This window comes from Taudactylus pleione, unplaced genomic scaffold, assembly GCF_031769625.1.
Source record: "Taudactylus pleione unplaced genomic scaffold, aTauple2 ptg000065l, whole genome shotgun sequence".
NCBI classification, from domain to species: Eukaryota; Metazoa; Chordata; class Amphibia; order Anura; family Myobatrachidae; genus Taudactylus; species Taudactylus pleione.
Window position 1 is genome coordinate 16,740,809 of NW_028284467.1, and position 21,236 is coordinate 16,762,044.

The 21,236-nt window shown below is 42.4% G+C and overlaps 1 protein-coding gene across 4 annotated transcripts in view; it reads right to left on the reverse strand.

Moving 5' to 3' along the window:
• Nucleotides 1-1,804: 1,804 nt before the first annotated feature.
• Nucleotides 1,805-21,236, reverse strand: part of NEUROD4 (neuronal differentiation 4) — a 46,214-nt gene continuing 26,782 nt past the window's right edge. For 2 of the 4 annotated variants that reach the window (XM_088466015.1, XM_088466017.1), the window contains exon 2: nucleotides 1,805-4,822. In XM_088466015.1, coding sequence (XP_088322141.1) covers nucleotides 3,844-4,794 — 951 coding nt within the window. In that variant the 5' untranslated portion in view covers nucleotides 4,795-4,822 and the 3' untranslated portion in view covers nucleotides 1,805-3,843. Of the gene's footprint in view, nucleotides 4,823-7,165; nucleotides 7,275-8,376; nucleotides 8,502-21,236 lie in introns of those variants that run through there. The other 2 variants (XM_088466016.1, XM_088466008.1) reach the window with 2 other exon arrangements.

Below are 21,236 nucleotides of genomic sequence, written 5' to 3' on the forward strand. Positions count from 1 at the left end.
TGCCCACTTTTACAGCGCATGCACATACTTTGGGGGTGATTCTTTTTTAACTTGCCCTGGGATCCAAATACCCTAGTTACGCCACTGACTCTCCCTGATTGTCAGGGATTCTCCATGAAATAATAGAAATCCTCTTGACTCCCTGAAGAGTATAGTAATCTTCCTGATTGCACCTTACCCCCATTATGAAGCTATTATATATATATATATATATATATATATATATATATATATATATAATAACAGATATATACATTCAGGTGGGATCATTAGTATAATTTTTCCATGCATTGGTTATAAGGCACAATGATCCCTATGGCTACATGCATTTTCTGAAAAGTACCAGTGTGTTTTCATCAACAAGTAGATCTTACCAACAGCTTCGGGGCACATATACATTTGGCTGTAAGTCAGGTTTATGACACGCCTCTCAGATGTAGCAGTACACGCCCACTTTACCACTCATAGGTGTTGCTTTCACAATCTCCCTCAAATGCTTTTTCAAATGTATTCAAGTATGATTTGCCAGCCCTACTTGTGTACATCTGCAGGTATAAAGGACAGGGTGTACTTTAAGGTCTGCCAACTTGTGCGTCTATGCCTTAACTAATAGTATTTTCCTACAACTGTTAAGTAATGAGCTTTATGTATTCATTACAGCATAATACGTTTTGACCTACAAGTTCTTGCATAGTACATATGGAAATTTGAATATACCCCACCTCCAAGTTGTTAAACATCAAATTCCTTTACAATGTAAGCTCTCACAGGCACGGTTCGCTCCACCTCAAGTCTCATGTTCCCCCACACAGTATGGCCCTTATGTAATTTAATGAATTTAGTTGTAGTTTGTTCATTAATGTTTATGCTGTTTGTTTATTCACATGCATGGAATTCATGCTGTACCTGTAATTAATCGCACATAATTCATTCTCTATTTGTACTTCATATTGCTATCATGTGCAATTATATTCATGTTTTTGTTACTATGCTTATTGTATGCATGTCCATCAAATCTGTTATGATTGTCCGGCTCTATGGAATCTGTGATGTCCTATAATTAAATTATACTGTATTCATGAGGGATGCGGTCATAATACAGACAGTCTGGATGTTGGTGCATAGAATGCCAGCGCCAGAAACCTGACACCTGTCAGAATCCCGGCGCCGGCATCGCGACGGTAACTACTGGGGTTAGGGTTAGGCACTAGGGGGAGGGTTAGTGTTAGGCACTAAGGGGAAAGGATTAAGCTTAGGGTGCAGGGGGGGTAGTTTTAGTTACTGGGGGGGAGGTTAGGTTTAGGCACAGAGGAAGGTAGGGAGAGGGGGAGGGTTTGGATACTGACAGACAGGTGTCAATATCCTATCCCTGTTGGGATGCCAACATCGGGATTCTGACTGGATCCCGAGTGCCAGCATACTGTACCTAACCCATTCATGATTATTATTATAATGATGATGATGAAGACAGAACAAGCATTCAAATATGGATTTGCTGCATTCACCGTTTGTATGAAGCTACCAATGTTTTCCATACAGTTTTCTAGATCATTTTATTTTGGCTGTGAATTTCAAGTACTAAATCAGAAGAGGTACATATTATAATAATCCAGAAGGAGAAAATCAGCTGGCATCTGGCTATAACCCAAGATAGCTGAATAGCAACATTGACTGTCATGGCATTGTAGCCAAAACTCTATACGCCCAGGGGGGACATTTTTCATACAAAGGACACACCACTCGTTTATCTTGTACAAGATTTACAACTTTACTGGAGTAAAAAATAAAAACATTTTAACTTCTTTACAAAGGAATAAACATTTCCAATTTTCAGTATAAAACAAAAGTCTTAAGAATTGATATTTTATTCACTTGTCTCCCTCCTAAGAATAACAATATACAACTAAAGTCTTTTATACAAAATATTATACACCACTCTCCTGGGGATGGAGTGGGGAGGGGGTAGAAACAACAGAAACAATGGGGCTGTTTGTAGATGTAAGCAAACCAGTGGCAAAATAATGCAATATTTTATTGTATGATGAAAATTTTTGGAAGTAAACAGAATAGTAAATATATAGCATAGTATATGTATGTATCTATTTATTTATTTACTACTTGTCTTTTTATTTAGAGCAATTCTATATCTCATTGATTAATATGCTTTAGTGATTTTGCCTGGGCATTTTAACAAATAATGTCAAATACTGTGCTTCAATTATTTCCTAAACTCGCATAGTGTTGTCATGTGTTCTGTGTAATTATTATATCCTTAGATAAGATATTTGTCAACCCAATATATGAATTTTACAGTAACTCTATGTCCTCTAATGCTGATATGGGCCTTATATAAAAGTGCATTGATTTGTACTCATCTCTCAAATAAATGAATTTGTTCAGACTCTCATCATCACATACATAATGATAACACAATTCGCTTAGCTTATTATATGCCAGCGATTAATGACGATTGGTGAGCATAGTGATAATTACAATCTACAAGTTACTCTTTTGGATTTTACACTGAAGCTCAGTTGAATTTGTGTTATGTTTTTTTCCTCTGGCTGTGGGAAATAGAGAATAAAATTGTGACAATTGTGCATTGTAAATAATTACTTGGTAAATTACTTATAACGTATGTGTCGTGGAATATGTCATCTGCCCCACAGAAAACATAAGGTAGTGTAGACGTGCTAAGGGCAGTGAGTTTCTAATAAGTAAAGTGCCAGGAGTAGTTTGTCACTTCCAATGCCCACGATAATAGCAAAAATAAATAAATAATATAGTACAAGGAGCCGAAACGAAAATTAACACACACCATACAAAAGATAAATTAATATAAATAATACTATAAATAAAAATAAAATTCATAAATAAAAAATAAAGCCTTCAAAGGCAACATGAACACAGTAGTTAAGTATTGCTCTTATTTGTCATGCATCCTTTAACAAAAATCATTACTATAAGTTTATGAAAATAAATAGATAAAAAAGAAGAAAGTATAATAAATAATTGTGCTACGGTTGTAACTGAATGTGTTTTCTTTACATAGCAGTGTTTGTGTTCTGCATATACTTTTATGTTAAGTGGTTGCTGGCACTGTACATACAATTTTGAAAATTATTACATATGAGAATGTTGCTTAGATATATGATATTACTTAAATGTAAGAATGAGTGTACATGTAAAAGGGTACTGTTCTATTTGTAACCTACACTGATAGTATTATTGTGTATATGGAGAATGTTACAATAATAACCCAACATACCAAACAGTGTTTTAAAGCAAGCCAGAATACCACCTAAACAATGTTGCTTGTATATAGCTGTATGCAACTAATTCATAGAGCAAAATGTTCTGTCTTGAGAACACACGACCAGGATGGGAGTAATGCCGAAAATTTCACAATTACTGTGACTATTTCTGCGCCATTGCTGACATTCCCTGCCTGTCCCATACTGTACATGCAAAGTTGGTACATTGTGAAATATACCTTTGTATCATACAATGTGAGGTGCAAACAAAACTGCTTTCATTTGCACAACATTGCCTATTCCTAAATGGCCAATTATATTGATATAAAGGTTTGAGACATTTGTCTGAAGGTTTCCTGTATTATTCAATACATTTTCCCAATTGGCAACCATTATAACAAATAACAACAAAAATCACAAGAGCAAAATATCCTAAATGTATGAAAGCATCAGAAATGGTCTGAGGTGATGATCATCTCCATTTATATTGATTATAAAATTAGAGTTCTGGCTTATTTTTGTTTCCCTGGATAGCTAAAAACTTCCCAAGTTAAGTTCCTCTATGTAAAGTTCATTCTGTTGCGAGCAATTACTCAGTGAAGATGGCATGGTGTGGATAGGATTCATAGGCCATGTCAATGGGAATGTCATATCTTGGGACAGCAGTTTGAAAGTGTGACCCATGGCCATGAGAACTACCAAGCCCAAGAGAAGAATAATGAGATCGGAAAGCATAGGACTTGTCCATATCTGGTGCACCATCTTGTTTCAAGGAAAAGTTGCCTGTAATACTCAGAGGTGGAGTAAGGGCACCATCGTAAGGAGGTGTGGTACAGTTTAAGGTATGGTTTACCATAGAAGGATCCACAACAGCTTTGAAAGTAGGTTTCAAGTGCAAATGGTGTGCCTCAATATTACCATATGGAGGACTTGGTAGCCCTGGTGACTGATAAGCATAAGCATGAGCAGAAAGTGATGAGTCACACATATGTGACTTATCTTCATGTTTTTCCAAGAACATGGTCTGAGGACCAATCTGCAGACAGCCAGCTACGAGATTGCTGGTGGGCTGAGAGAGGCCTTTACAGAGCATTTCCAGAAAGCCTTTCCCTTCTGCAGTTTGCCCTCTTTCTAATACTTCAGATAATGCCCATATGTAATTTCTGGCCAGCCTAAGAGTCTCAATCTTGGACAGCTTTTGAGTTTTAGAGTAGCATGGCATGACCCGCCTCAGGTTGTCCAGTGCATCATTTAGTCCATGCATTCTAGTGCGCTCCCTGGCATTGGCTTTTACCCTTCGTACACGGAACCTTTCCATTCTAGCCTTGGTCATCTTCTTTTTTTTAGGTCCTCTCTTTTTTGGCTTTTCTCCATCCTCCTCCTCTTCCTCATCTTCTTCTCCATCCATGCTTCCATGTTCTTCATGACTTAGACCTGACAGCATGTCATATGCAGAATCCCTCTGACTTGAATCTTTCATCTCATCCTGAGAACTCAAGGCATCGTCCATCCATCCATGAATGCTGACCATCTCGGACATCTCGTATTTGTCCTATTAGCAATGTTTTCTGCAATAAAAGATCAGAACAATTGAATGTAACTTCCTTACAAACCAGTAAAATGCTTTACTGTATTAATAGTCATATATAAGACTTATTACATACTATCACAGAGAAAACAGGGATTATTACTAGGATTAAGGGCCCTATTTAACAATGAGACATAACATCTTTAGCACTCGCTAAAGGGGTCATGTCTTCTTTTCATTTTTTAAAAATCAGCTGTAAGCTTAGCTGTTTGTCACTGTACCGTTTACCCCATCTATAGATGGCGATAGCGATACAGTCCCTATTGCCGACAATAGGGACGCAGCAACAGCCTTTCTGATATCCAGGCAGAGTCCCCGCTGGATGAAAGTATAATGCGCATGTGCGATGGCCAGTCTGGGCATGCGCATAACACAACAGCCCATTGCTGACAGCAACAGAGTGGTGGATGCTTCTGAGGAGGGGGGTGTCGCTGAACTTCGTCGGAGTGGTAGGTAATGTTAAATAACAACAGCATATTCATTAGTATCACGACGATACTAAATGAAATATATCGCTAATAATAAGGATCGTTGTTAAATGGGGCCCTAAGTTCTGTGTTTATTGCTTGCCAGAAAAGGTTTAACAATTTAATCAACACTCTTATGAAAGGTTCATATAGTATGTTTCATGAAAGCATGTAAATTTGTGTATGCAATGTACATAATGCAAGGAACATTAGCAAACGTTTATATTATCAACAGTAGTTTGTACTGATATATTCTTGATAATTGAATTATACCGTTATAAGTAAGCCTATCAAATACAGTTATCATACCACCACTACCACTACTAGCCTGTGGCACAGAACAGTTTGTCTCCTTTTAAAAGCGTTTGCTGCATTCCTGAACTTCATCGGGGATCAATAGGCAACTGATAATGATTAAAGGAACCTCTTCAACCCCTGAAAATACCATATGCAAATTCACACTGTTGTTTATTCTTTGTTTGGAGCACATAAAGTACTTGTCTATATAGACTTAATATATGGGCACTAAAAAATAAATCACTGCACATGTGTGTGGCTTACAAAGTCACATGAAATAACACGTGTTATACATGCAGGCTATATGCTGTGCAGTACAACGCTTCAACAGAAACAAGTTAATAGGGAAGGTAGGAAAGCATGTATGGTGAGCTTTTAAAGTACAACTGTAAAATGTTATGGCATGTATCACTGTTCATTTTCTCACATCTGCTACACCTGGTAAAGACTTGTTTGTATTTTAGAATGCAGAAACACAGTACCCATATTATATAATATATAGCATTGCTGGTAAAACATGTCACTTGATTTTTAGAGTTATGATACATGAGAATCATTTACTGTTACAAACTACTGCAGTCTGCTTTGTCATATTATCAGTATTATGTCATATATTTTAATTGGCTAGTGTTGAAACTTTTGTAATCGTCAATGCAATATGAAAGTGAGTCTGTGCATTATAGGATATATTTTAGTTTCTTCCTTTGTTCAGTTTTTTGCACCTTTAATATTGTTTTAGGTCATGCTACCTTTCTTATCCTCTATGGAACATATTTTTTCAGGAGCTACTTCATGTGTGTACAGGATTTTCTGCATTAAGATGTATCCTCTATATAATCTCTCTAGTTAGGAGGCAGGAGCTTTTATGGCCAGTTCCCACATGAGCTTTCATAGACAGAACTCTGATTTCAGTGCATTAGCCAAGAACTTTCTAACAGTCTTACCCTGGAGAACGTTGTGTTCAGTGCAGAAGACTGGCTTCTGCATATAGGTGGGAATTCCCAGTGACATCATGAGAACCTGGGTCTGATAAGACCTAAGGACAGTCTCATTGCTATAATGTTGCAGCATGACTTAACACGAGTTTAGATGGTAATGGAAACCAATTTTAATTTTTTGGAATATTAATATGTGCTCTCTTAGTAAAAAAAATAACAATAATAAAAAAATAATTAAGTTGTTTTCTAAATACAGTAAGAGGAATTTTTTAAAAATATATAGTTCTTATAGAGACCTAGGCTGCGTAACTATTTATGGTAAAAAAAATTATATTTATTCAAATAAGTGATACAATGAAAGTCTTATCTGTTCTAAAAAGATTCTCTTTAACATGACCCCTAGAAAAGTTGTTAAATTCTTTTTCATTACACACATAAAATACCTCCAGTAACCAAGAAGTTAATACATTTGATTTTGTAATTTATTGTACTCCGATACTATTATGTTTACATGGTAAACCTTTTCATAATATAATAATACAGTATTTTTTGCATTTTCTCTATTTTATTAAAGTCTCGTGGATAAGTAAAATGTAAATAATACTGGCAGTGAGGTCTCACCTATTACAGTACAGTACCTCCAAAAACACTCAACTGTTCCTTGATCTCACTGGAAAACCCCTTCCCCTCGCCATGAAAATATTTTCTCTTTGGGGTCTGATGTATTGATCTGTAGTGATACAAGTTTTCAGATGCTCCAAATAGTATCATACAGTATCATAAGTATATAACATCCACCCAGCATTGAGGGCTTTTTGGTATCTGTGAATGCAAAAAAAAAAGTCTAGCTTTTTTTTTTTTTTAACAAATCCATGGTGTCTTCCTGTGGTTGTCAAACGTAGCTTGTATTCTGCTCTTAATTCTAATATTTCTCCACACTGAATATTTTTTTGTCTTTTTCAATCTGCCCTTGAATAATTTTATGTCACTTTCCTGTTACATCAGATCACCCTATATGCATTTAGCATTTGCAATCTTATATCCTATATGTTTTATATTACATTTTTATGCGTTCATTTAAGATACCACTCTGCAGTATATTCTCTTCGTTTTTTTGAAGTCACATATTTTTGTGTGGAATCTTACTAAAGAATATTCCAGGCAAGGCAGGACCCAATACCGAGCCCTGAAGAACCACACTGGTTAACCTATCTCTCTTGTGTAATATACCAGTTGATCTGATGATACTTGTGAATTTCACACAATAATAGCCCTCACTAAATTTGAAGTGCTTTCTACACTTTTGTGACATTTGTAGCAAAATAAATAAATACATTTAAACTTTCATTGAAATGTATTTTTTTTTAAAGAAAAATTATTTATACTCTACTAATTTTGGGGTGTTGTAATTAGACTAATTAGCACACTAACATATTAATGTGGTATATTGTGCATCTCCAATTTAACAATTTGCTTGCTTTTAAAATTCAGGTTTAACAAGTTGAATACAATGTGCTAAAATAGCTCAACAACTTAAATCAAGTGTGAATTTCATGTGTGTCAGAGAGTAGAAGCAAGTACTATAGAATCTATACATGGGGTCCTACATTTGACTATACATGCACTAGAAATACATTTATCTATTTGCTTTTGTCTGTATTATTTTCTTTTTATTGTCATTGTTCTATAGTCATAATAATTTAACTTTTTTAACCATTGTTTGGCATGGTTGTGCTTTCTGATCACTACTAGTGCAGAATGATCATAGTTTCCAAAGTACATAAAATATTATCGTACAGTGAGATGACACAAGGACAATAACTTGGCTTTACCTTACTCTTGTATAGGAAAGCTGGAGACCTGCAGCTCGGTGTAGAAGTGCTGCACAATGCTATCACATGAAGTGTTTCAGGCTGATGGAGCGCTGGACAGCTCCTTGCTTGTCTGTGCTACTGCTACTGTGTGTGGGACCACTGCAGACTCACCTCCCTTTCTCATGTACTAAGGTTGCAGCTAAGTCCAGCCCCTCTGAGAAGGCTGAGCCCAGGGATTTGGTGGTCTTGTCACTGCTGCTGCTCTTAACCCTTGCTTTGCCACCACTTCCTTCATAAACTCTAGGCTGGTGAATGGTACAACAGTAATAGAATTCTAGGGCTTTAAGTGGGGAGAGACCAATACATGCCTGGTTAGATTGCAGTCACTACAGGTATCCTAATAGACAATACTTTAATTATGTTAACATTTATAAAGTAAAAAAGTTTTGCACGTTTGTTCCACCATGAAAGGTGATTTTATAATGCATGGTGCCCACTATCTAAAATACATATATTCTCCTTGCATTAAATAGACCTAATAATTGAATGTCCTTATCATATAAAATATACTGCTTCGTAATTGCAAATAGCACGTTTTCTACCTTTTTTCATCATAGATGGATTACTTGTCCTATAGAGCAGGCATCAGCAATATGAACAGAACTTCCTGCAGTATCGCACACGTATCGCTTTGGTCCTGCCTGCACTTCTCCCTTATTATTATACACCAACCACAACACAGAGCAGAATGAGAAGCCACTGTCACCGCCACAGCTCTGAAAAACCTTGAGGCTGAATTGTATAGGTATGCAATGCAAAGATTCTATCAGCAGAGCTTCTCACCAGTTCTACTGCAAAATGTAATTTGTGCAAAAACTGCAGGCTCACTTATCTAATGTAAATACATTTATAAATTATAGTAGATCAATCAATAGTCAGGAGCTGATGCAGAGATGGAAATAAAATCAGTGTACATTGCTCAAAAGCAGAGGTTCTCAACTTGAGTCCTCAAGTAGCCTACCTCCAACAGGTCATGTTTTGTGGATTTCTTTAATCATGCACAGGTTAGAGATCTTTCATCTTCCCTTAATTATTACAAAAGTAGGTGATAATTACAATTTTTACCTACTTTTGTAGAAATTAAGTTTCAGGGCCATTCATTAACTGGTTACAAATTTTCCCTGATAATTTCCACAGTATGGGGAGGCAGAAATTATGTAATTATGCATTTTATTTGGAACTTGATGGTGTTACTGTATGCCATTCTGATATGGCGTACAGCACCCAAATGTACTCACAAGCTGCCGTTTACATGGCAGCTTGTGCAGCAGAGGGATCTATTCAGATCCTTCCCCGCTGTGCCTTACCTTGCTGTAGCTGCCACCTCCACCAAATGTCCATCCTCCCCTCTGTCTTCAGTTCCCGCAGCCTGCAATACCAGTCAGGAGTGTCTGCAGCTGCGAAGAGTGGCGCTAGAAACTTGGAGTGGTCTCTGCTCCTTGGCACCCTCTGTACAGATGGAGTGCTTATCTTCTTCCCCGTTCTTGGCATCAGTTCTGACCCCGATGTGGGAAGGGAGCGAACACCGGGGGAGAGGATGCGGGGTGTGAGCAGACTCCGGGGCAGAGGATGCAGGGATGGAAAGGAAACTGGGGGAGAGCATTCGGAAAGAAAGTGGACACCGGGGGAGAGGAAGCAAGGAGGGAATGGTCACTGGAGAAGAGGATGTGGGGAAGGAGCAGACACCAGGGGAGAGGATGCAGGGAGGGAGCAGACACTGGGGGAGAGGATGCAGGGAGGGACCAGACACTGAGGGAGAGGATGCAGGGAGGGAGCAGACACTGAGGGAGAGGATGCAGGGAGGGCGCAGACACTGGGGGAGAGGATGCCGGTTAGGGAGGAGAGACACTGGGGGAGAGTATGTGGGGAGGGAGCAGACACTGAGGGAGAGGATGCAGGGAGGGTGCAGACACTGGGGAGAGGATGCGGGGAGGGAGCAAACACTGGGGGAGAGGATGCCGGTTAGGGAGGAGAGACCCTGGGGGAGAGTATGCGGGGAGGGAGCAGACACTGAGGGAGAGGATGCAGGGAGGGAGCAGACACTGAGGGAGAGGATGCAGGGAGGACACAGACACCGGTGGAGAGGATGCAGGGAGGGAGCAGACACTGAGGGAGAGGATGCAGGGAGGGCGCAGACACTGGGGGAGAGGATGCGGGGAGGGAGCAGACACTGGGGGAGAGGATGCCGGTTAGGGAGGAGAGACACTGGGGGAGAGTATGTGGGGAGGGAGCAGACACTGAGGGAGAGGATGCAGGGAGGGTGCAGACACTGGGGGAGAGGATGCGGGGAGGGAGTAAACACTGGGGGAGAGGATGCCGGTTAGGGAGGAGAGACCCTGGGGGAGAGTATGCGGGGAGGGAGCAGACACTGAGGGAGAGGATGCAGGGAGGGAGCAGACACTGAGGGAGAGGATGCAGGGAGGGCACAGACACCGGTGGAGAGGATGCAGGGAGGGAGCAGACACTGAGGGAGAGGATGCAGGGAGGGCGCAGACACTGGGGGAGAGGATGCGGGGAGGGAGCAGACACTGGGGGAGAGGATGCCGGTTAGGGAGGAGAGACACTGGGGGAGAGTATGCGGGGAGGGAGCAGACACTGTGGGAGAGTATGCGGGGAGGGAGCAGACTGACACTGGGGGAGAGCATGCCGGTTAGGGAGGAGAGACACTGAGGGAGAATATGCGGGGAGGGAGCAGACACCGGTGGAGAGTATGCAGGGATGGAGCAGACACTGAGGACACATGATGAATTCCTCTGATATTTACACTAAACTTGATGCAAGTTCATAACATAATTATCACCTTACAGGTTTTTCTCATGATGAATAGGCCCCTAAATCTCTTTTGCTGGGCCAGTAATTATACTACCGACTTCCACAGACAGAAATCCTCAACACACGACCTATTGGGAAAACATGAAGGTTAAGAACCAATGTTCAAAGGTAAACTCCACAGAATAATAGCGTATTATCTGTATCTTTTAGTCATCGTCATCAGCGAGTACTTGTACTTGCCCTCCTAATAGGCATATACTGTGCACTTACATGCTGTGACGCTTACTGAACTTTGCTTACAGGAAAACTCCACCCCCCTCATTCTGCCTCTCTGGTCATAAGTGTAGATTCACTCGGAATGCATTGATTCTGCATCTCACATTTGTGGGCACTCTTATTCGTACCATTCAAGCAAACTACACTATACAAACTAGCATATCAGCTCTACATCAGTCTATTACACTGTTAAAAAAAGAGAACTTTTAATTTAAGAAAGAAACTATAGCAATACATTTTTAAATAAAAATTATTTCCAGGACAATTGTCACTTCTTGTCTACTTAGTAGTTGAGAACCAATAGTCTAAATGAGGATTGAGAGTGAGGGGATGATATTTAATGTAGGTGTCACTTCTGTGAGTTTGAATGCATTTATTACTTTGATTGAAGTGCTCCTTTGAAATATGTATCCACCTATAACCATAGGAATGGAACCAACCCCAGGGAACGCAGTAGAAGTGGCAGAATATTCAAGGCCTATTGCAGAGGAGAAAGGCAGTGCACCCTTCCAGAAAGTAGGGAAGATCCCTTTAAATGCACCCGCTCCAACAAATTTATTTAATTTGAATAATCAGGTTATACTACATGAAATATAATTGTTGCACTTAACTGCAAAACTAGACAAACTGATAGACCCATAGCACATAATGTACTGTACTTGATCCACCAAACCTTTGCTGTTGGTAAAGGGTATAAACTGTATGGTAAAAAGATATATCAGCAAGCCTTTCTGGCACAAATGGCTTGCAGGACATGTAGATTATTTTGGATTGTATATTCATTTAAATTGACAGTCCATGGTCTGTGGGGGTCATTCAGACCCACTCGCAAGCGGCAGTACGCTCGCAAGTGGGTCGATGTTCCCCACTGCGCATGCGCACAACGGAGGGAGCTCCGTCGTGCGCATGCGCGAGACCCGGACTGCGACAGCTAAGCTGTCGCTCCGGGTCTCGCACCAAAGGGGGCGTGCTGTCGATGTTGATTGACAGCACGCCCCCTTTGGTGAGCGTGCTGTGGGCGTGCCTGCCAGACGGATCCGTCCCCATGGGAACGCCTACCGTCTGAAGCCAGCCCCACTGACATCACTAGTGATGTCAGTGGGAGTGATTTTGGCTCTGATAGAGCCAAAATCACTCCAGGGCTTGTGGCAAAGAGACCCTACCGCAGGGTCTCCGTCGCAAGTCCGATGGTCGCGATGGTCAAGACCATCGCGACCATCTTTTTGGATGCTCGTATATGCTGTGGGTGGTGACCCACAGCTATTGGAGCGTCCAGGAGGACATTCCATTTTAATGGAGGAGGGCCCTGATTCAGAGCGAGCGCTCTGGTCAGAGCGTCCGGCTCTGAATCAGGCCCTGTGTGTATAGTACTGTATCATTAAAATCTCAGAAATGTAGTTAGGATTAATTATGAATCATCTTCACAATCAAATAACCCCAACTGTTCTAGAAAGGTTTGTTTTAGCACTGCTCCAAAATAACCTTCTAGCTTGACCCCACCCCAAATGAAACAGTCATCTTGCATTTCAAAAGAATACCAGACTACCACTGGTTACATAGAACTGGCAGTGCCATGCTGTATACAGTGTACATGTAGACAGAAATGAGATATGCAGTTTAAAATAACAGCATACACAGGGCCCGATTCATCATGGATCGCAGGTGCAACCACGTACGCAGATTAGTCTATGGTGCATACTGCGCATGTGTATTCCTCGCAGTGCACAAGCACGAGTTAAAATTGCGATTGCCTATGCAGATACAAAGCCATCGCAGAGTGAGTGACGTCAGGTCAGCGTTTGGGGGTGGTGACAGGGGAGTGGTCTGAGAAACGCAGGGGTGCCTGCCCGTTTGAATGCCATTACTTGGACGTGCACAAATTAGCCACTGTGATGGCATACACAGCTTGTGTACTCATTGCGTGCGAAGAGGTTAGTATTTCTGAGTAAGGACAGACCTTTTGTAATTGTGTGTGAGGGGCCAATGTTACTTGATGGTACCAATGTATACGCAGGATTGCAAGGTTTTACGGATGTGCGAAAGCGGTAGTGGGCTTCTCCATGCTGGCTTTGGGCGTCTCTGTACTAGCTTTGTGATTGCAGTCATTAGTATATTAATCGCAGCTGCGATCGCAATAGTGATCCATAGTGAATCAGGCCCACAATGGAGCATAGGCATCAATAGATTACATGCGAGCAAGGTTTGAACTTCGTCAGGGCCACACACTGTCATACAATCCCTAAAAATGGGGACACTCTTACATTACACAGGTTCCAGGGCTGGGTCCAGTTGAAAATGGCAGTGTGCTTTTGTGAAATCTACAAAAGTATCCTTTCAACCTCACAGGCTGAGCAAGTATCAAACTTTATACTCATGCACGTTTATATTAAATCCAGAGTTAATCCTCTTTAAAGTGACCATATATATTAGTCAGTCCTCTGTGTTTGCATGCAAGGGCGTAACTAGAACTTTGTGAGCCACATAGCAAGATCTTAAAAGGTCCCCCTCCAGAGGTAAAAAAAACACCCCCCCACACAGAGCCCATTCATGTTATGCCACACAGAGCCCATTCAGGTTATGCCACACAGTAGTATCCCTTCTACACATTGTGCCATGCCATAGTAGTATCCCTTACACATTATGCTACACAGTAATGCCCCTTACACTATACAGTAATGCCCCTTACACATTATACCACAGAGTAATGCTCTTTACAGATTATGCCACATAGTAGTAGTGCAACATATAACACATTATTCCACACACTAGTAGTGCCCCTTACACTTTATCCTCCCCTTCCCCAGCACCTGTGTAATCAGCAGCCGGCAGGTGTGGAATTTGTACCAGGCCACCAGTTAATTAAAGCTGGCGCATCAGCAGGCAGCAGCAGACATGGACAGACAACCCTGGCACAATTTGATTATGGCATCGGTTGCAAGCCAATTGGAACTCGTGGATTGGCAGCCAATCAGGAGCGTCCACTGCTGATTGGCTGCCAGTCCGTGAGCTCTGATTGCCTTGTGACCGGCAGTACTGTCTTTCCATGTCTGCTTGCCGGTGCACCAGCTGTAATTAGTTGGCGGGCCGGCTCCTAATCCACACCGCTAACACCCAGGCCTCCCTCGGCCCTGACTAGGCCGGCCCACCTTGTGTGCGTGACTGGATGCAGGTGGAGCGGCAGACCACAGAGGCAGCTCGGACACCATAGCAGCCGCATCCCTTGCACCCACAATAGTTACGCCACTGCTTGCATGCATGTTAGCAAACAGTGGGGTCCTTTTCAGGATCAATGAATGGGGTTATAATCGTGGATAATGTAAACAAATAAAGGCTGCAGGTGTACTTCAGGGTCCACTCACCATAACCCATGTGGGGAAGATGCCTTATGTCAGACCAGCTTGAGCTTTTTGGCCTCAATACTGAAAGATAAGTTACTTAGATAGGGCAGCACAGTCAGTGTAATGGTTAGCATTACAGCCTCACAGCACTGAGGTCGTGGGTTCGATCCCCACCAGGGCACTACCTGTATGGAGTTTGTATATTCTCCCTGTGCTTGCGTGGGTTTCCTCCGGGTACTCTGGTTTCCTCCCACACTCCAAAAATATACAGGTAGTATGTGTGTGTACATGTGATAAGGAACATAGATTGTAATGTAAGCATAGATTGTAAGCTTCACTGCAGCAGGGACTGAAGTGAATGGCCAAATATTCTCTGTGAAGTGCTGTGGAATATGGGTGTACTATATAAATAAATGGTAACAACTGGTAATAAATAAGTTTGGCATAAAGACAACACAACTCATTGTTCAAAGATCACCAAACCTACTATGATATATGGTGGTAGCAGCACCATGTTTTGGGGCTGCTTCTCGTCTGGTAGCACCGGGAATTTAGATAACAACTGGATAGAGGACATTATGAATGGCTCCAAATATCAAGATACAGCATTGTGGCATGAAACCTCCTAAGCTGGAGATGAAGAGGAATTTTACCATCCAACATAATAATCATCTTGCAAATACCAAGAATTGACTTCAGAGCCCAAATCTCCAACCCATAGAAAGCCTGTGTAGTGACCTAAGATGGACCTTAAACACTTGTACAGGGAAACATGAGATAAAATTGCAAAGTCCATTTGTACAAACTACAAAGTTGATAGAGGCTTATTAAAAAAAATAAAATTCATTACTACGATACAAGCAAATTGAGCTTACAAAAAGTATTACCTTAGGGGTGTGCACACATACAACCTGAGCATTGTAGGTTTTTTATTTTTCTTGGTTTGCCTAAAAAATGGTTATTCATTTTTCACTTGCATTTTGATGGTTTCAAAGTCATATTAAAGGTGGAAAAAGGTCTTACATAATTTATATTGATTTCAGTCTTTACCTACATTTACAATGAGGATGTGTAGACTTTTAAGAGCCACTGTACTATTATCTTTCAATGCAAAGATTAAATCTATGTAAATGGTTATGGAAATACTATTTTATTTTTCCTTTGTTAGTATCGCTGGCAAATACCATGAAAATTGTCTCTTGTCTAATTCAGCGCTTCATGTGTCACGGCACCTTAGCGGGTCACTAGTTGGTCCTTGGTGTGTCACGCACTGACAGTGGGGTGACAATAAAAGGCTGTGTCCTACAAAACGTGCAACAGCCAATCAGCAGAGCAAGGGGAAGAGATTGTGATTTTCCTCTCTCCCCTCTGCTCCAGCAACGCTCTGGCCAATCAGCAGGGCTAGGGAATGAGAGTGTGCTTCCCGCTCTCTCCTCTGCTCCAGGACACACTCTGGCCAATCAGCAGAGCTAGGGAATGAGAGTGTGCTTCCCGCTCTTCCCTCTGCTCCAGCAACGCTCTGGCCAATCAGCAGAGCTAGGGAATGAGAGTGTTTCCCGCTCTCCCCTCTGCTCCAGCAACGCTCTGGCCAATCAGCAGGGCTAGGGAATGAGAGTGTGCTTCCCGCTCTCCCCTCTGCTCCAGGACACACTCTGGCCAATCAGCAGAGCTAGGGAATGAGAGTGTGCTTCCCGCTCTTCCCTCTGCTCCAGGACAAACTCTGGCCAATCAGCAGAGCTAGGGAATGAGAGTGTGCTTCCTGCTCTCCCCTCTGCTCCAGCAACGCTCTGGCCAATCAGCAGAGCTAGGGAATGAGAGTGTGCTTCCTGCTCTCCCCTCTGCTCCAGCAATGCTCTGGCCAATCAGCAGAGCTAGGGAATGAGAGTGTGCTTCCTGCTCTCCCCTCTGCTCCAGCAACGCTCTGGCCAATCAGCAGAGCTAGGGAATGAGAGTGTGCTTCCCGCTCTTCCCTCTGCTCCAGCAATGCTCTGGCAAATCAGCAGAGCTAGGGAATGAGAGTGTGTTTCCCACTCTCCCCTCTGCTCCAGGACACACTCTGGCCAATCAGCAGAGCTAGGGAATGAGAGTGTGCTTCCCTCTCTCCCCTCTGCTCCAGGACACACTATGGCCAATCAGCAGAGCTAGGGAATGAGAGTGTGCTTCCCGCTCTCCCCTCTGCTCCAGGACACACTATGGCCAATCAGCAGGGCGAGGGAATGAGAGTGTGCTTCCCGCTCTCCCCTCTGCTCCAGCAACGCTCTGGCCAATCAGCAGAGCTAGGGAATGAGAGTGTGCTTCCCGCTCTCCCCTCTGCTCCAGGATACACTATGGCCAATCAGCAGAGCTAGGGAATGAGAGTGTGCTTCCCGCTCTCCCCTCTGCTCCAGGACACACTATGGCCAATCAGCAGGGCGAGGGAATGAGAGTGAGCTTCCCGCTCTCTCCCTCCACTGCTTCAGTGGATACTGTGCAAACTGTCAACACAAAGTCCCATCCACCTCTTTCTTCCTGCAGCATCCGGGATGAGCCGGGAGCAGGAAGGCAGCTGCAGCAGTGCAGACGTCTCTGCATCATGATGTCTGATGATGAGGAGCCAGGAGCAGGCAGCCGCAGACTCAGTAGGACATGGGACTGGAAATGAAGAGGAAATTAATCCTGAGATAAGTAAACTACAATGGTTAAAGAGAACTGGAGGAGGGGATGGGTGCTTGGTGTATGTAACGTGCCACTGGGAGTGTATGTTTTGGGTACAATAAGGTTCATTTACATTTATTTTTATATCTTTTAAATTGTATGTCATGTGTGTGACTGAGTCTGTCACTCTTCAATGTGTCATGGGAGAAAAAGTTTTTGAGTACCACCGATATAAATCATAATATGGTTATATAATGTAACATTTGCTGTATAAATATTGACGTGCCACCACTAACTCTGCTTCACATTTTCATTTTGTTTAATGATGTCATGCATTTTACAGTAAGCAAATGACAGAGGGAGCCATTGTGGTTAGTATATTTCTCCGTATGTACTAATGCCCAGTCTTCTTGATATCATATTGTCACTCATACTGAGACTTTCATATCACCGTTTACCAGGGGTGTATTTATAATGGGTACAGGGTGTGCGGCGAAGACGGGCCCCTGGATCCAAGGGGGGCCCCCACCACAACACCCTGCACCCATACTTTTTCTTTTTATACTTACCTCTCCGATGTACAGTACCATGGAGGGCGTGGCCATATTTCCGGCGTTTTGCGCATGTGCAGTAGGAAATCACCGGGAAAATGGCTGCTGTGCTGTATTACTGCTAATCTACACATGCGCAGTAGACTCCGGGCACACTCTAGTGCCCAGAGTCTACTCCTGCTGTCAGTTCACTGACAGAGGCCGAAGAGAGAGGTGTGGCCCCACAATGTATTGCCATGTGCACGTATCAGGTAATTCCACCTCTTCAGTATTTCCGTGTATGGAGGGAGAATGGAGGGGAGATGGGCATAGAGATCAATGATCTCTATGTAGAGACATCCTTAGTCATCTTTGCAAGGCAGCTGGTAGTGCAGGGCTGGGGGATTAGAGAATGTTCTACTCTCCCATTGCGGTGCCTTCATATACATTATAAATACAACTATACAGTATGCACAGTACTAAAAAGATGACTCTCCTCAGAGATCACTGGTCACTATGTCATCTTCCATCTCTCTTCCATTCACCATTCAAACACAGAATGGAAGGGGAGGTGGATTACTTAACACAAGTGTACTGTACACATAACTTACATGGGCACCAGAAGCATATGTAGCTTGGTGTAAGTGTGCCTCAAACACATTAACCAACTTGTCTAATTACAGTATAAAATAGTTTCTTATTAGTTCAGGTTTTTACTATTCCCAGTAAAGTTGTCTTTGTGTAGAAAAACCTCTATCTTACTTATAATATTAAAGTAAGAGATGTGCGCTGACCCCTGTGGTTTGGTTTTGGATCCGGAATCACCTTCCTGTTTTGGTTTTGGTTCTGTATTTTTTTTTAAAATAGCTGAAATGAGGTCATTGTGACCTGTTAGCATGCAATCCAAAACCCAAGATTGGTTTTTAAATCTGAGTTCCAAACCTCAGGATGAACCGAATCGGGATTCGGTACCACAAAGTGATTCCGAACCCCTAAATTTGGTTGCTGTTGGTTCTCTGAGAACCGGACCGGCACATCTCTAATTAAAGTTAATAAACTGATCCCTAGCTGCTTTCAGAAACAATTAAAACTCAAGAAAAAAGGGATTAATTGTTATATATCTCTTACTGCAGGCACATGATATTTCAACCTCTGTGTGTGTGTGTGTGTGTGTGTGTGTGTGTGTGTGTGTGTGTGTGTACATACGTGTGTGTATTCAATACTAGCTTTGCATGTCACGGCTCTGCAATCCCTGCTTGTTATACTGTATATGTGCTTCTGCTCTGTACATGCTGCCTTCCACTTCTAAGCTGAAAATAGCAATTAGTCTATTAGAAAATACAATTGTTTAAATAAAGCCACCAGGCTTACCCCCATGGCCTAGGCAATTGGAAGTAATATGTTTAGCTCCATAAATCTGTCTGTAAAATAGCTCTCCCCTTTTCAACTTCGAGCAGATGGGTGCAACAGGTTATTTTTCCAGCTTCACATGGCAACAATGGTGGAGGTGGTAAAGGGAAAGAGGGGGGGGGGCTGTAAGAAAACAGCCTGCAGTGTTATGACAGAGCTTTTTTTCACCCAACTGGTGGAAGAGAGCATATGGGGCTGCTATTTCTCCCGCTTTCTGTCTGACAAGTCAGCCTGTCTTCCCTTTGTCTCACTTGCCTGTGTCTGCTCGTGCCTCTCATCTAAGTCCTATTGTCCTAAGGCAGTCACATCTGTTCCAGGACTGTGACTGCACCAACATTTCTGAAGCGAGTGCCCAGCCTTTACAAGTCCTTTATTTGCCACTTCCCCTAACTATAGACTCAGGCATGTGACACTATTTGCTGCTGTACTCTCCTTGCAGCCCATTGCCAATTCTGTTTCCTCCTGGTGAATTTCACAATAGTTCCTTCATGCAGTTGCATGACTACATTTCTCATGCTTTTGATTGTATATATATATATATATATATATAACTCCACGTTCCGGCACTCACTGGTAAAAATAGTTACTGGACCGGGTGCCCTCCTCAATGCACACCCAAAACTGAAGATACACTGACACATAGTAATACCATCGGCGGCACTCCGGCTAGAAAAAAAGGTTGCAGACACATAGCTGGATGCAGCGACGTTTCAGGACCTCATTCAGAGTCGGTCGAAGCGGCCGCACGGTCGTATGGGAAAAGGAACCGGATATGCAAATGTTTCCCTCGCAAGTTGCGTCCCTAAGTTCGGATCGATAGCTGGCCGACCAAGGGGAGGAAGCGGTCGGAAGTAAAAAAAATACGCCCCCTTCTCGTACGCATTGCACGTCATCTCCGGGCATATAAGGATTAATCAAGACCATCAGGAACCATCGGAACTGGTCGTAGAGCTTAAGGTTGACCATACCCTCTCTTAAGCTCTACGATCATGTCAGTGTAAAAACCTCCCATGTCACATGTGCCATGACGCTACTTTGTTAATTATGCACTCCCATAAATCGTATGCCGTTCGCATAATTAGGCACGCCTGCTTTCGGATCTCCACTCCCCCGTTTTCAAGCACCTTCCCCTGTTACCACCCACAAACGCCTCAATCTGTCACTCAAACTATCGACCTGGCTGTGTTCAAGGAGAGAGAAATTTCTGATCGTAGCGGCTAGTTTGCGCACGCGCATTGCGAACTTTAAGCATGCGCAGTATAGCGAACATCGGTGGCTTATGACCGTGCGGCCGCTTCGACCGACTCTGAATGAGGTCCTATGGCCCCTGGTGCATGGCGTTCTGGGGAGCTTGGCAGTTACAGACCGCTACATCACTTCCGGGTGGATGGTCAAACTGTTAACGGGCATTTTATTTATTTTGCATCCAAAACCACATTATTATTACAATATGATTACCATGTAAGAACTATGCTCAGGGTCAGTGCATACACCTCAGATACTGAATTATAAGATTATTTTTAATTTATCACCCATACAGTAGCTTTTGGCAGGCTGTCCTGTCATGTGAGGTCTATGGTAGGGGTATGGCCTTGCAGGACCTTTTGTGGCTCCACCCTGATAAACAGTATAGACTTTACTGTTACGTATATTTGTTCTAAATAGAGTTCAACCTTTGATTACATAGTAATAACGTATGTATGGCCCTCTTAATATAAGTATTTGGTAAGCACTGATTTATGGGTACCAAGTAATTAACATAAAAATGTAAATAGTAGTTTGTAGACACTGTCACATGAGGTCACTGTCATGTCAGTGCTCGAAAAATGTGGTTTTCGGAGCATTTCGGTTTTTGGAA